The sequence below is a fragment of the Rhinolophus sinicus genome, chromosome 3 (genome assembly GCF_057876585.1).
Source record: "Rhinolophus sinicus isolate RSI-liver-muscle chromosome 3, RSI-T2T, whole genome shotgun sequence".
Lineage (NCBI taxonomy): Eukaryota > Metazoa > Chordata > Mammalia > Chiroptera > Rhinolophidae > Rhinolophus > Rhinolophus sinicus.
Window position 1 is genome coordinate 139,974,910 of NC_142503.1, and position 12,648 is coordinate 139,987,557.

Here is a 12,648-nt window from a genome sequence, read left to right on the forward strand (position 1 = left end):
AGGAAGGAAATTAACATTTATTGAACATCTATGAAATACAGTTCAGTGACCTAAAAATTTTGTCCTGTATTATCTCATTTAATTCTGATAACAACCAAATGTGGGAGGTAATATATCCATTTTGTGAGATAGAAAATAGGCTCAAAGAGGTAAAGTAATTTGCACAAGGTCAAAATAGCTCATAAGTGGAAGCTTCAGGATTTGAATTCCAGGATTCCTTAGCTTAAGTTCTGTCTACTACATTTTAGCAGTGCCTATGTATAAATGAAGAAACTAAAAATCTTGGCATCATTAGATCATTTGTTTAGTGCTAGTGCTAATGAAATATAGCATCGCTTAATTGGGTTGATTCCAATACAGGTCAATTAGCTTGTGAAAAGCTAAACTTAATCATGGCCAGATATTTGTGAGTGTGAAATGTTGTAAGAGGAACATCATTAATCCTGCAAAACAATAGCACTGTTTTTGTTACCACGTGATTAATAGATTTTTGATTTGTTCCCAAATTTGTCATTAGGTGATTTTCTTGGTGTGTTAACGTCATAGAGCACACTTTCACAAATCTAAATGGAATAGCCGCTTACTGTAATTGTACGCGTATGTGATATACTTCTAAACTTCTGGCAGTGCAGTAGGTTTGTTTACACCAGCATCACCACAAACGTGTAATTGTAGTTTAAGCAATGACAGTTGGCTTTTCTGTTTGTAATGTACATTTCTGACTTAAGCTTTGATTGCCTAGGCATCCACTCCAAAGAGGCATTCATTTCAAAGAGGCATCTGCCTTCAAGGAAGGCTGTGTAGAATCAGTACACTGCCCGTCACTAGATAAAGAGCCAGGCCGCCTCCCTGCACTGAACCACTTTTGTTTTAGAGATCTTGGTTGACTTTGATAACTAACCATTTGAGCTACTTGTTTGTTTTTCTTCCAGGGCTTTAAATTCTCACTCTTACGTTTCAAATTCACCAAAAAAGATGAGCTCTGGAAACCCTAGGCCCCCACTTTCGACCCCAATGAAAGCAGAACCCAGGCCCATGCTCTCCCTCTATCTCTATCCTGTGTGCACCCGGCATGTCGTGTGCTCACCAGGGCCTCTAAGGAATAAACTTAACTTTCTTCAAAGTTTCCTAACGGTTATTGCTGAATGGCATCTTGCAATCATAATAAGAACCACAAGGGTCAGTCCAATTGTAGCATGGATTTAGAAAGGGGAGATGTCCGGGGTGGCCGGGTGGGTCAGTTGGTTAGAGCGTGAGCTCTGAACGACAAGGTTGCTGATTCGATTCCTGCATGGCAACTAAAGATTGAAAATGGCAGCTGGACTTGGAGCTGAGCTGCGCCCTTCACAACTAGATTGAAGGACAACTACTTGGAGCTGATGGGCCCTGGAGAAACATGCTGCTCCCCAGTATTCCCCAATTAAAAAAAAAAAGTAAATTATATGGAAGGGAATACAATGAAATATTTAAGTTTCTTTTCCATCCTAGACCTTATTCTCCAAACCATCTCCCTAGAGTAAACCGCTCTTAATAGTTTCACGTATATGCTTCTGTCAGTAATCTCAAATACACAAATATATATGTATATGTAACGTTTTTGTAAAAGAAAAAAAACAAATAGAATCATATTTAATATGTACTGGACCTTGTTTTTGCTTCTTATGAGTTCATTTCATATCAGCACACTATCTATTTCATTCTTATTTATGACTGTAAATTGTTTTGTTAGGTATGTATGTCATCGTTTAATAGCCCTCACCTCCCCATGATGAATATTTGTGATATTTCTAGACATTTAATTAAAGTGAGTGTAGCCATGTACAATGTGTGACTATATTCCTGAGATACATTCCTAGAAGTTAACTCCTTAATATTAGTAAATATGTAAACTGTTTTATGGGTACAACATGAGTTTCCCCCCTCCCCACTCCTTTAGAAAGAAGCCTAAGAAGAAAGAAAATGAGACTGGATGTAGAAGGTCAATGCGATTACTAAATGTAGATCCTTCAGAAGTTTCATTACCAGTAACCCCAACCCAGCCAAAATTAGTAGCAGATGAAAATGTAAGTGCAAATACAATATATTAAATTAATAAAATACTGACTTTTTTTTTGGTAAATATTTTATTTATTTATTTATTTTTTATTAGTTTCAGGTGCACAAAACAAAATAATACATTTATCATTTATATCCCTCACACTGTCAACCCCCCTCCCCCCATAAAATACTGACAATTTTGAAGTGTTTGAAACTAGACTACAAGGTCATTAAATTATGTTTAATTTGTGCTTTATTAATTTAATACTTGACTTGTATGGTATAATGAGTAAGATTTCTAAGCCATTAAGACTGGGTTGGAGTCTATATTTCTGCAGGCTTACCTGCTGTGGGGTTGTGGGTAAATTACTTACACTTCTGAGTCCTGGCTTTCCCATTTTTTAAATGGCAACGATAATAGAAACTTAACAGGGTGTTATGAGGGTTAAATGAAATAGTTTGTGTAAAGATCCTTACATTGTATTAAGGGCTCAGTAATAAATGGAGTTATTAATATTAATAATAAATAATATGTGTTAATAGTGATGAGGGTTCCTTGCTATAGTTTATACTATCATGAGTGGGAAGGGTCTTATTTACCAAATTTATTGTCTAAATAAGATTATAATTATATTTTTTACTCAAGAGCACCTGCTGTTTGCAATACTCTGTATTTAAGTACTTAATTATAAATTATAAGACAGCACTAATTAGGCTGGTGCTTTGGTGGTTAATTGCAAATTAAGGTGCTATGGGAAGAGTAGCTTTCAAATTATTTTGAAGCCTTCGCCCATGATGAGAAATATATTTACATTGAACTCATGACACACTCACACACATACACACACACACACACACATACATACACACACTCACACTCACACTCACCAGAAACCAAACTTTTGTGACATGATACCCTTAACTACATGTGAGGCACTTTTGTTTTTTCTGTTCTTTTCTCATTCACTAAAACACATTGCTGGTTGTGAAATTTTTTTTTTTTTTTTGGCACAAATACTTTTTCATGTAATGAAGATTTAAGATCTACTTTCTTAGCAATTTTCAAGTATACAGTATTCTTTAAAAATTTTTTTTTTAAATTTCCCAATTATAGCTGACATTCAATATTATTTTATATTAGTTTCAGGTGTAGAGCATAGTGGTTAGACATTTATATAATTTACAAAGTGATCCCCCCCGATTAGTACCCACTTGGCACTGTATGTAGTTATTACAATATTGATTATATTCCCTATGTTGTATGTTACATCCCCGTGACTATTTTTAACTACCAACTTGTACTTGTTAATCCCTTCCAGCCCCCCAACCCTTGGTTGTGACATATTAAAATGATTTTATGACCCATGGGTTACACCTGTGATTTTAAAAAACGCTGGCATAGAACAGTAACTTTGAGTAATGAAATTGAACTGTCTGAATCAGCAACTCCAGTTATTGGCAGTATAACTTTGGACAAGTTAACTTCTCTAGGTTTCATTCCAATGTCTTTAAAATGTGGTATCATTCACTGGATTAATATTGAAAAGATTAAAGGAGGTAGTACATTTTATTACTTTATAGGATATATGGCATTCATTCAACAGCTGTTTTTGAAATGCTAATGATGTGTCACCCCTGTTGTTGGTATGAAAGTAAAGTAGTGAAAAACCTCAAGCTTACGTTCTAGGGCAGGACAACAATCAACCAACTTTTTTCTTTTTTCTTTTTTTTTTATAACAGCCTTTGTTACCTCCTGGGCCTTTAGAAATGATTCCTGAAAATCGAGATGACAACAGTGAACTATTCAAAGAATTTCTACAGACTTGGGCTGAAGTGAGCAAGGTATCACTTGGGAGGGCTTTTATATAAGCGTTTAGAATCATTTGTTCATGAAGTTTGAGTGCATATATTAACTTAGTACTTTGGTCTCTCCTGTTTCAGACAAGTAGTAAGAACATTGAGAAGCAGTTATCTAGCATTAAAACGTGAGTTAAAATTCCTTGCTTTTGCTTTACATTTTCTGAGATCTTCAAATGATAAAGACCATATACCACTATAGGAAATTTTGAAAATGAGGTGAAAAAATTATCCATAATAATTCTATCCTTAACAACTGTTGTTTTTATATATTTCCTTTAAAGTATTGCCATATGCAGTACCACTAGGATATAAGCTTCATGAATGCAAGGGTTTTGTCTCAATAACCAGAACAGTATATATTCAAAGTTTAATAAGTGAATGAATCCCCATACATTTTTATTCTGTTATGTTCTAATGTCTATATAATTTTGCATTATGCTTTTTCATTAACATTGTGGTTGCATGCTACTAGAATCTTTAAATTTATTGAATAATTGTGCAATATCCCATTGAGTAGGTAGAATTTACTTAACCTCCTCTTACCCCCTTGGTATTGGAGTTGTTTTCCATTTAGTTTTGTATGTTTCTATATGGGCATGTGTTTGTTGAAGTGTATATTTGTGGTACCAGATTATTTCCTTAGAATAGATTCCAGAAGTGAGATTAATGACTCAAATATTATAGACATTTTTATGGCTTTTGGTATACATTGCTGAATTATTTTCCAAAATCTCTTTTTTTTTTTTCCTTCTGAAAAATCTTATATGGACTTATTCTGCCACTAGCAATATATATGAATGTATATGTTTAACTGCAGCCTACTAGCTTTTCTAAGTGAAAAATAGTACCCCATTATTTAACTCAATTTCTTTGGTTGCCAGGAGGTTGAGTATTTTCCCATATTTATTTACTAATTGTGATTTTTCTTTTTTGAGTCGTCTTATTTTGTCTATTGAGATTGGTTTTCTAAAATTTAACTTTTTAATTTTCTCAGCTACAAAGCCAATTTAAGTGGTATGGTCATTAGTGAAGATACTGTTTATAAAATTACCAAAGGTGCAGTATTCTCTATGGCTTTCCATCCATCAGAAATTAAAACTTTGGTGGCAGCTGGGGCGCAATCTGGGCAAGTTGGACTTTGGGATTTGGTAAGTTATTATTAATTTTTTGAAGATACTAAAGCTTGAATCAAATAGTCTAAGACAATACCCTAGAACCATGTGTTTATAGATGTTACTTATTTATAGTTTTGTGCTTTGTGATTCCAAATCTTAGAAATATGGAGGAATTTAAATTTGCTTTATAGAACTTGAACATTTTTAGTTTGAATGTCATTAGTCATCTGGGCATAAATTAACTGCCAGGAAACTATTACAACTTTAAATGCTTATATGAAAAGATCACATAAAGTTCTTATTTTTCTAATTATGTTTAAAATAGTTTCTAAGCTGAATCAAAATGTCTTCCTAGGGATCTGCTTAGGATGATCCCAGCCATTTTTTGATGAATCAGAAACAGACATTGAATTCCATTCATTGTACATATAATTCTACATTGATTGCTCTTAGTGGCTACAAAATTGAGAAAAGCCAAGTTAACATTCTCTGAATTTATTTTCTAATTGGGGAATTAAAACAAAGACCTGAAAATTGTCATAAGGATAATTAATGAAGATGAAGAAACCATGGTTACTTGATAATAAACAGATTTTGTAGGTGGGAAGAAGAAATAGAAACCAAATTTTCTCTTATTTTGGGAGCAAAGGTTCTCCCATGTTTTGATAAGATGTGAGTTGGGGGTAGGAGGTGAAAGGATTTGGTAAAGAAAACTGAAGTAGAGAAGTGGGAAGAGGATCAGAAATAGTATAAGGTTATAGAAGTTAAGACGTGAATTTCAAGGATGGGAGTTTGACAGGGCTTCTTGCAGAGAAGTTAAAAAGAATGAGAACAGAAAAAAGGCCATTGGTTTAGAAAATAGGCTACCATTAGAAAGTTGAGAGAACAGCTATAACATTGAGATAAGGAAGGAACACACACAGACTAGGGGATTAAAAAAGTATGGGGTGATAGAAGAAATGGAAGCAATGGATAAAGACTGTTGAAGAACTTTGAAAAGGGAAAAAGAATTAGCATAGTCAAGGGAAGATCTTTTCATGGGGGGTTGATCGCTACAGAGTTCAGCACATGTAGAAAAGTCCCTTTGCTATGTCTTTTCTGGTGACTCCAAAAATGTGTATTATTAGGTCTCTGTAGTCCAATATCTCTGTCAACCTTTCAATTTTCCAGGGCACTTAAGCTATCTCATTAACAGACTGAGCAAGTCTAAAACCAGTATCTGGGCAGTGTTGTGCTCATCTCCCAACTCCCCTGGGAAAAAAATTAACTTCATTGAGGTATAATTTACATATTATAAAATCCACAAATTTTAAATGTACAATTCAGTGGTTTGTAGTAAGTTGACTGAGTTGTGTAACCATCATCATAAGCCAGTTTTAGAGTATTTTCGTCATCCCTATAAGATTCCTCACGGCTACTTACATTGAATGCCTGTTTCTACCCTCATACTCAGGCAAATCTTCACAAATTTGCCCCTTTTGGACGTTTCATATGAATAGAATCATACAATATGTGGTCTTTTATGTTGGCTTCTTTCTCTTAGCATGTTTTCAAGATTCATCTGCACTGTAGCGTGTATCAGTACGTCATTCTTTTTTTATTGCTGAATAGTATTTCATTGTTTGACTATACCACATTTTGTTTATCTGTTCATCACTTGATAGACACTTGGGTTGTTTCCACTTTTTGGCTCTTCTTAGTAATGCTACTGTGAACACTTGTGTACACATATGTGTGTGATCGTGTGTTTTAATTTTTCTTGGGTACCTGGGGTTAGAATTGCTGGATCATATGGTAGGTAACTGTTTAACATCTTGAGGAACTGCCAAACTGCTTTCCAAAGTAGTTGCAGTATTTTATATTCCCACTACTATTGTATGAGGGTTTCAATTTCTCCACGTGCTCACCAACACATTAATACTATTGTTTGCTTTTGGAATATAGCCTTTCTAGTGGGTGTGAAGTATATTTCATTGTGGTTTTGATTGGCATTTTTCTAATGACTAATGAGGTTGAGCATTTTTTTTTTTATGTCATTTGGATGTCTTTGGTGAAATGGCTATTCCCCTTCCCTTGAGGAATTTTTGTGCTTGGATAATAAAAACTATAACAGAGTTTATTTTGCTATGTACTATTTAATGTGTTTAAGAAGGTGCTGTAAAAATTCTTAAGATTGGTCTCCTGACATTGGCTTCCTCACTGTGAAGGACAGACAGAAATGTCGTCATGTTTGTATTTGCAGGCTATGCGTTCCTGAGCAGAAAGAAATAATCAGGTAGATGCTATTCATCAGTGTTATGTTTGGCATTATTGATTTCTTTTACAATAATTTATACAAAAATTTTTCACAATATAAATATTGTCTATTTGGCCAGTGATCTTCGAGTTTGAGTCTTGCAAAGTATTGCCTGCGGTTCTATTGCCTCCACACCAAGAAATTGAGTTTGCATATTTTCATATCTGTACTCTGAGGTAGGTTCTCTTACTATTTCCATTATGCAGATGAGAAAACTGACTTCAGAGAGGTTACATGACTTGCTCAACATTACCTAGGTAGTAAATAGCAGATCCAGAAGCAAAATTACAGGATACTGTGTCAGCTACCTCATGAAGCAAGCAATGCTTCCTGGAGTCTAATGTTCTTCCTTCCTTTTCTTCCTATCCTGGCCCACCCACCTATAACAGGTGCACAGGCGCACGCACGCACGCGCACACACACGCACCCACACACACACACACCCTTCTTAATTGCAGAGGTTAAATGATTTAGGAGCTGCCCTCACTATTTCAGACAAGTTCCTTAACTTTTCTGTACTTTAGTTTCCTCACTTAGCCCCTAACAGTAGTACCATGGTTCCCCAAAAATAAGACCTAACCGGAAAATAAACCCTAGAATGATTTTTCAGAATTACATCCCCTGAACATAAGCCCTAATGCGCCTTTTGGAGCAAAAATTAATATAAGACCTGGTGTTATTTTCGGGGAAGCACAGTACCAGCTTGATAATATTGTTGGGAGGATTAAGTGAGCTAAGGTATATAAAACATTCAGCAACAGTTTGCACAGAATAAATATCCAATATGTCTTTTCTGTCCCAGGCAACAGTTTGGAGGGGACCAATCAAAAACCATTCATTTCTGCCCCACCTCACCCTCACCCCTACCCCCAACCATCCCCTAGTCCACAGACTTTTCTGGGCCCAGTAGACTGAGTTTGGTACCTGATAGAATGGCTAAGAGCTTGCTTTCTCCTGGGAAAGGGAGTGAGGGGTGGTTTTCATGTACAGAGACTGAGCAGAGATGAATGCTACAAGGCAATTCCACGTACTAAAAAAGCACAGGCTTCAGAGTCGGACCAATCTGAATTTGTGTCCTGACTCTGCCATCCTTGTAACTCAGGAAATTGCTTAACCTTTCTACACTTGTTTCTGTCTGGAAAATGGGAATAATAATACCTACTCATAGCAGAGAGAGTCAGACATAAGGAGGACATTAGATGATATATTTAGCTGGATCACCAAAAAATAATAATAATAATAGTCATTCAACAGGTGTCCTGGAGAGATTTCAGTATTTTTTAAGAAATAATAGCTTAAGAGAATCAGGGATTGGAGTGAAATCCCAAAGGGCATGTTCAAGCCATAAAGAGAATCTGCAAAACTGGCTTCAAAAGAGGGTGAATAGCAATAAATAGAGATCGTTGGAGTGGACAGGACAGAGTTGAACTACTCTGCATAAAAAAAGGAAGGAGGAGTTTATATTGGGGGCTAGGCAGGGCATTTGGGAGGGAGAAGTACGCATGGGTGGATGCAACGGGTAAAGAAAAACCGAAGGACCCCCTAATGGTGCCTATAAAGGGATTTGAGGAAGAATAAACATGCCCAATGTGCATTCTTAAGCTGTTTGCTGTTGGTGTGCAATATAAGTCCTCTTCAGGAATGTCTACTCTGATGACCTTGGGGGATTTGAAGAGCTTGGTTTCTGTATGGACTTGAGAAAAGCCAGAGGATGGGGCACCTAAGTTTCATATTACACCCCAGAATTTTTTTTTTTAAAAGGATCAAGGTATCTTTTAATTTATGTATTTTAAAAGTTTTTTTTATTGCGAAATATGAGAAACATTAAAAATGTATAAAACACATAGTTAAACAAGTAGTTAATAATATAAGCACCTATATTGCCACCACCCAGGTCAAGAAATATGATATTGCCAGTATCCAGAAGTACTCTGCATGTGACTTTCTGGTAATAAATTTCTTTAGCTTCTTGTTTTCTGGGAAGCTCTTTATCTCTCCTTCAGTTTTAAATGATAGCCTGGCTGGATAAAGCAATCTAGGTTGTAGGCCTTTGTTTTCCATCACTTTGAGTATCTCCTACCACTCCCTCCTGGCCTGCAATGTTTCTGTAGAAAAATCATTTGATAGTCTTATAGGAGTTCCCTTGTATGTAACCCGCTGTCTTTTTCTTGCTGCTTTTAGGATTCTCTCTTTGTCTTTAACCTTTGCCATTTTAACTATAATGTGTCTTGGTGTGGACCTGTTTGGGTTTATCCTGGTTGGAACTCTCTGCACTTTCTGGGCTTGTATGTTGGTTTCCTTCACCAGATTAGGGAAGTTTTCGGACATTATTACTACAAATATGTTCTCAATCCCTTGCTCCCTCTCTTCACCTTCTGGTATCCCTATGATGTGCACGTTGTTGCGTCTGATGTTATCCCATAGGTCTCTGAAACCATTTTCATTGTTTTTTATTCTTTTTTCTTTTTGCTGTTCTGTTTGGGTGATCTATCCTAACTTGTCTTCTAAGTCGCTGACTCGATCCTCTGCTTCATCTAACCTGCTGGTAACTCCTTCAAGTGTGTTCTTTATTTCAGTTATTGTGTTCTTTAGTTCTAACTGGTTGTTCATTATGATTTCGCCATCCTTCTTTATGTCGTCACTAAGCTCCTTAAACATTCTTATCATCAGTGTTCTGAACTCTGTCTGTGATAGGTTGGTTACCTCTGTTTCATTTTGTTCCAATTCTGGAGGTTTCTTCTCTTCTTTTATTTGGGACATGTTTCTTTGTTTCCCCATTTTGGCTGACTCTCTGTGTTTTAGGTTGATGTATTAGGTAGATCCCCTAGGGTTCTTGGTCTTTGCTGGATTATCTTATGTAGTACATGTCCTTTATATTTGACTTACACCACTTCCCTATTCTCCTGTGCGTGTGCCCCAAAGGTGACTCTTGTGTATATTGTCCTGTTAAAGTTGATCTTTAATTGCTTTTGGCTTGTCAGTAGGTGGGATTGACTCCTAGGCTGACTAGTTGTGAGACTTGACTCTGCCCACAGTGGATGATGTGCTGCGTGAGGCTTGGCCCCTATGGGCTCTTGTGCCTGTAGAGAATTCCCTCTGGGTGTGTCACTTGTAGGTCAAACCCGGTAGTACTCTGGTTTGGTCTGGAGTTGGCCTCTGGGTGTATTGAATCTTGTGCCTCTTGAGCTGGGCCCTGCAAGTAATCCTCATATGAGTCTCTTAGCTGTTCTGTGTGATGAGCCAGAGTCCTTTGATGGGTTATAGATGTTCAATTTGTGTAAGTTCTGGAGGAGAATTCAAGAAGCCCACCTCGCTGCCGCCATTCCTATGACGTCCCAGAATTTTTTTTATACCAAATCAAAATGGATCTTACAGTTGATATAGTTATTTGTGTAACATACAGTAGTTTTTAATTTTTCCCCTCAAAATTGTTCTAAAATCAATACCATCTTATAATGAAGAAAAGTTCAATAATTAGAAGTTTTTGGCTCATAAGTTTTTTTTAGAGAGAGTAGTAGGTTCTTAATAAAGGTGATATTTTTTTCCTTCTCCCCCATTTCCCCTCTATACACAGGAAGAGAACAAGCAATATTATCCCCTTAGGCTTAGTATAAATCTTTTGTCAATTTTTATTAGGTTGTTCGTTTTACTGAGTTATAAGTGTTCTTTGTGTATTCTCTATACAAATACTTTATGAGATACATGATTTGCAGATATTTTTCCTGTTTTATGACTTGTCTTTTCATTTTCAGAATGCTCTCTTTTGAAGTACAAAAGTTGTGAATTTGATGAGGTCCAATTTATCATTTTTTTTTTATGGATTATGCTTTTGGTGTTGTATCTAAGAAATCTTTGTCTAGCCCAAAATCTTTAAGATTTTTTATGCTTTTTCAGTTTTAACAGTTTTAACTGTTTTAACAGTTTTAGCTTTCACATTTAGTTTGCTGATCCATCTTGAGTTATTTTTTGTATATGATACAAGGTCAGGGTCCAACTTCATCTTTTTGTATGTGAATATGTAGTTGTCTTAGCACTATTTGTTGAAAAGACAACTTTTTTCCTATTGAATTGCCCTGACATTCCCGTGATTTTTTCCTCTTAACTTTCTGTAAGATTCGTAGTTTCACCTAGGATTAAAAGTTGAGTTATCATTTATTCAGTCATCCATCTACCTATTCATTGCACACTTATTGAGTATTTTGTGCTAAGTACTATTCTAATAACTCCTCAGCCATTACACATTTGTAAGCAAAGACTATTTCTGTCCTCATAGAGTTTAGAATTTAGTAGTAAAAGCAGCATTAATGAAATAATTACCAAATATGTAATTACATATTTTTGATAAATGGATTATATGCTGATTAATGTTGTGAAGGAAAAGTAGTGTTACAGAAACACATAAAAGGGACTGGCCTTATTTGGAGGATCAGGGAAGACTTCCCTGAGAAAGTGAGAATTGAATTCAGATTTGAAAGCTAAGTAGGAGTAAACCAAGTAAAGAAAAGGGAAAGTGTTTCAGGCAAGGGGAACAGCATGTCACGGACCTTACGCAGAAGGGTACCTACTTGATATTCAAGGACATGAAAGAATGTCTGTGTGGCTGGAGTATAGACAGCGAAGGAATGACAGAGGGGACGAGTGGAATAGGAGGAAACCGTAGAGGTGGGCAGAGGTCAGATGTACATCTTTATAAGTTTTATTAAGAATTTGGGTTTTTATCCTAAAAGTAACTGAAAACCATTGAAGAGATTTAAGCTGGTTCCTCCCTTCATTTCGTATGGCTAGTAAAGTGCTTTAATGGTTTTGCTCCTTTCTTTCCATCCTTACTGCCGCCATGTTGGGCCAGGGCCCCATCTCCTTTTTTGGGATTGCCATAATAATCTTAACTGGTGCTTGAGCTTCCAGTTTTCCTATTCCAGTCCAGTGTGCACAGATAATCATTTCCAGACAACAAACTGGTCTTGTACCCATTTAAAGTAGTTTAAAGTAGTTAGAAGCATTCTTAACCTGGTATATTCAATTTAAAATGGGGGATTGGAATTTTCCCATAGAATGAGGAAATGATAGTGAAATCAGAAAAAAAAAAATCACAATACGGAAGAAATATAACTTAATGCAGTGTACTTCAAAAACTAGCCACCAAAGACAAATTCTGTAGCCAAGCTGGGGGGCCTAACCCCCAAAATCCACACTGGTGAATTGACCAAACTGAAAATTTTCACTATATTCTCAAAGAGAGAAGCACATTGAGTGCTTATTTAGAGTTTTCTTCTTTTGAGTGAGAAATAGGGAAATGCCTGCTGGAAGGGAAGAGATGGGGGAAAAAAGGGGGGAGTGAGG

The 12,648-nt window shown here is 36.1% G+C and overlaps 1 protein-coding gene across 1 annotated transcript in view; it reads left to right on the top strand.

The window, feature by feature from the left end:
• WDR76 (WD repeat domain 76) overlaps positions 1 to 12,648 on the top strand; it is a 42,797-nt gene that overhangs the window by 7,077 nt on the left and 23,072 nt on the right. Inside the window, exons 5-8 of the mRNA XM_019725563.3 lie at positions 1,937 to 2,063; positions 3,778 to 3,879; positions 3,979 to 4,022; positions 4,892 to 5,045. Coding sequence (XP_019581122.2) covers positions 1,937 to 2,063; positions 3,778 to 3,879; positions 3,979 to 4,022; positions 4,892 to 5,045 — 427 coding nt within the window. The remainder of the gene's footprint in view (positions 1 to 1,936; positions 2,064 to 3,777; positions 3,880 to 3,978; positions 4,023 to 4,891; positions 5,046 to 12,648) is intronic.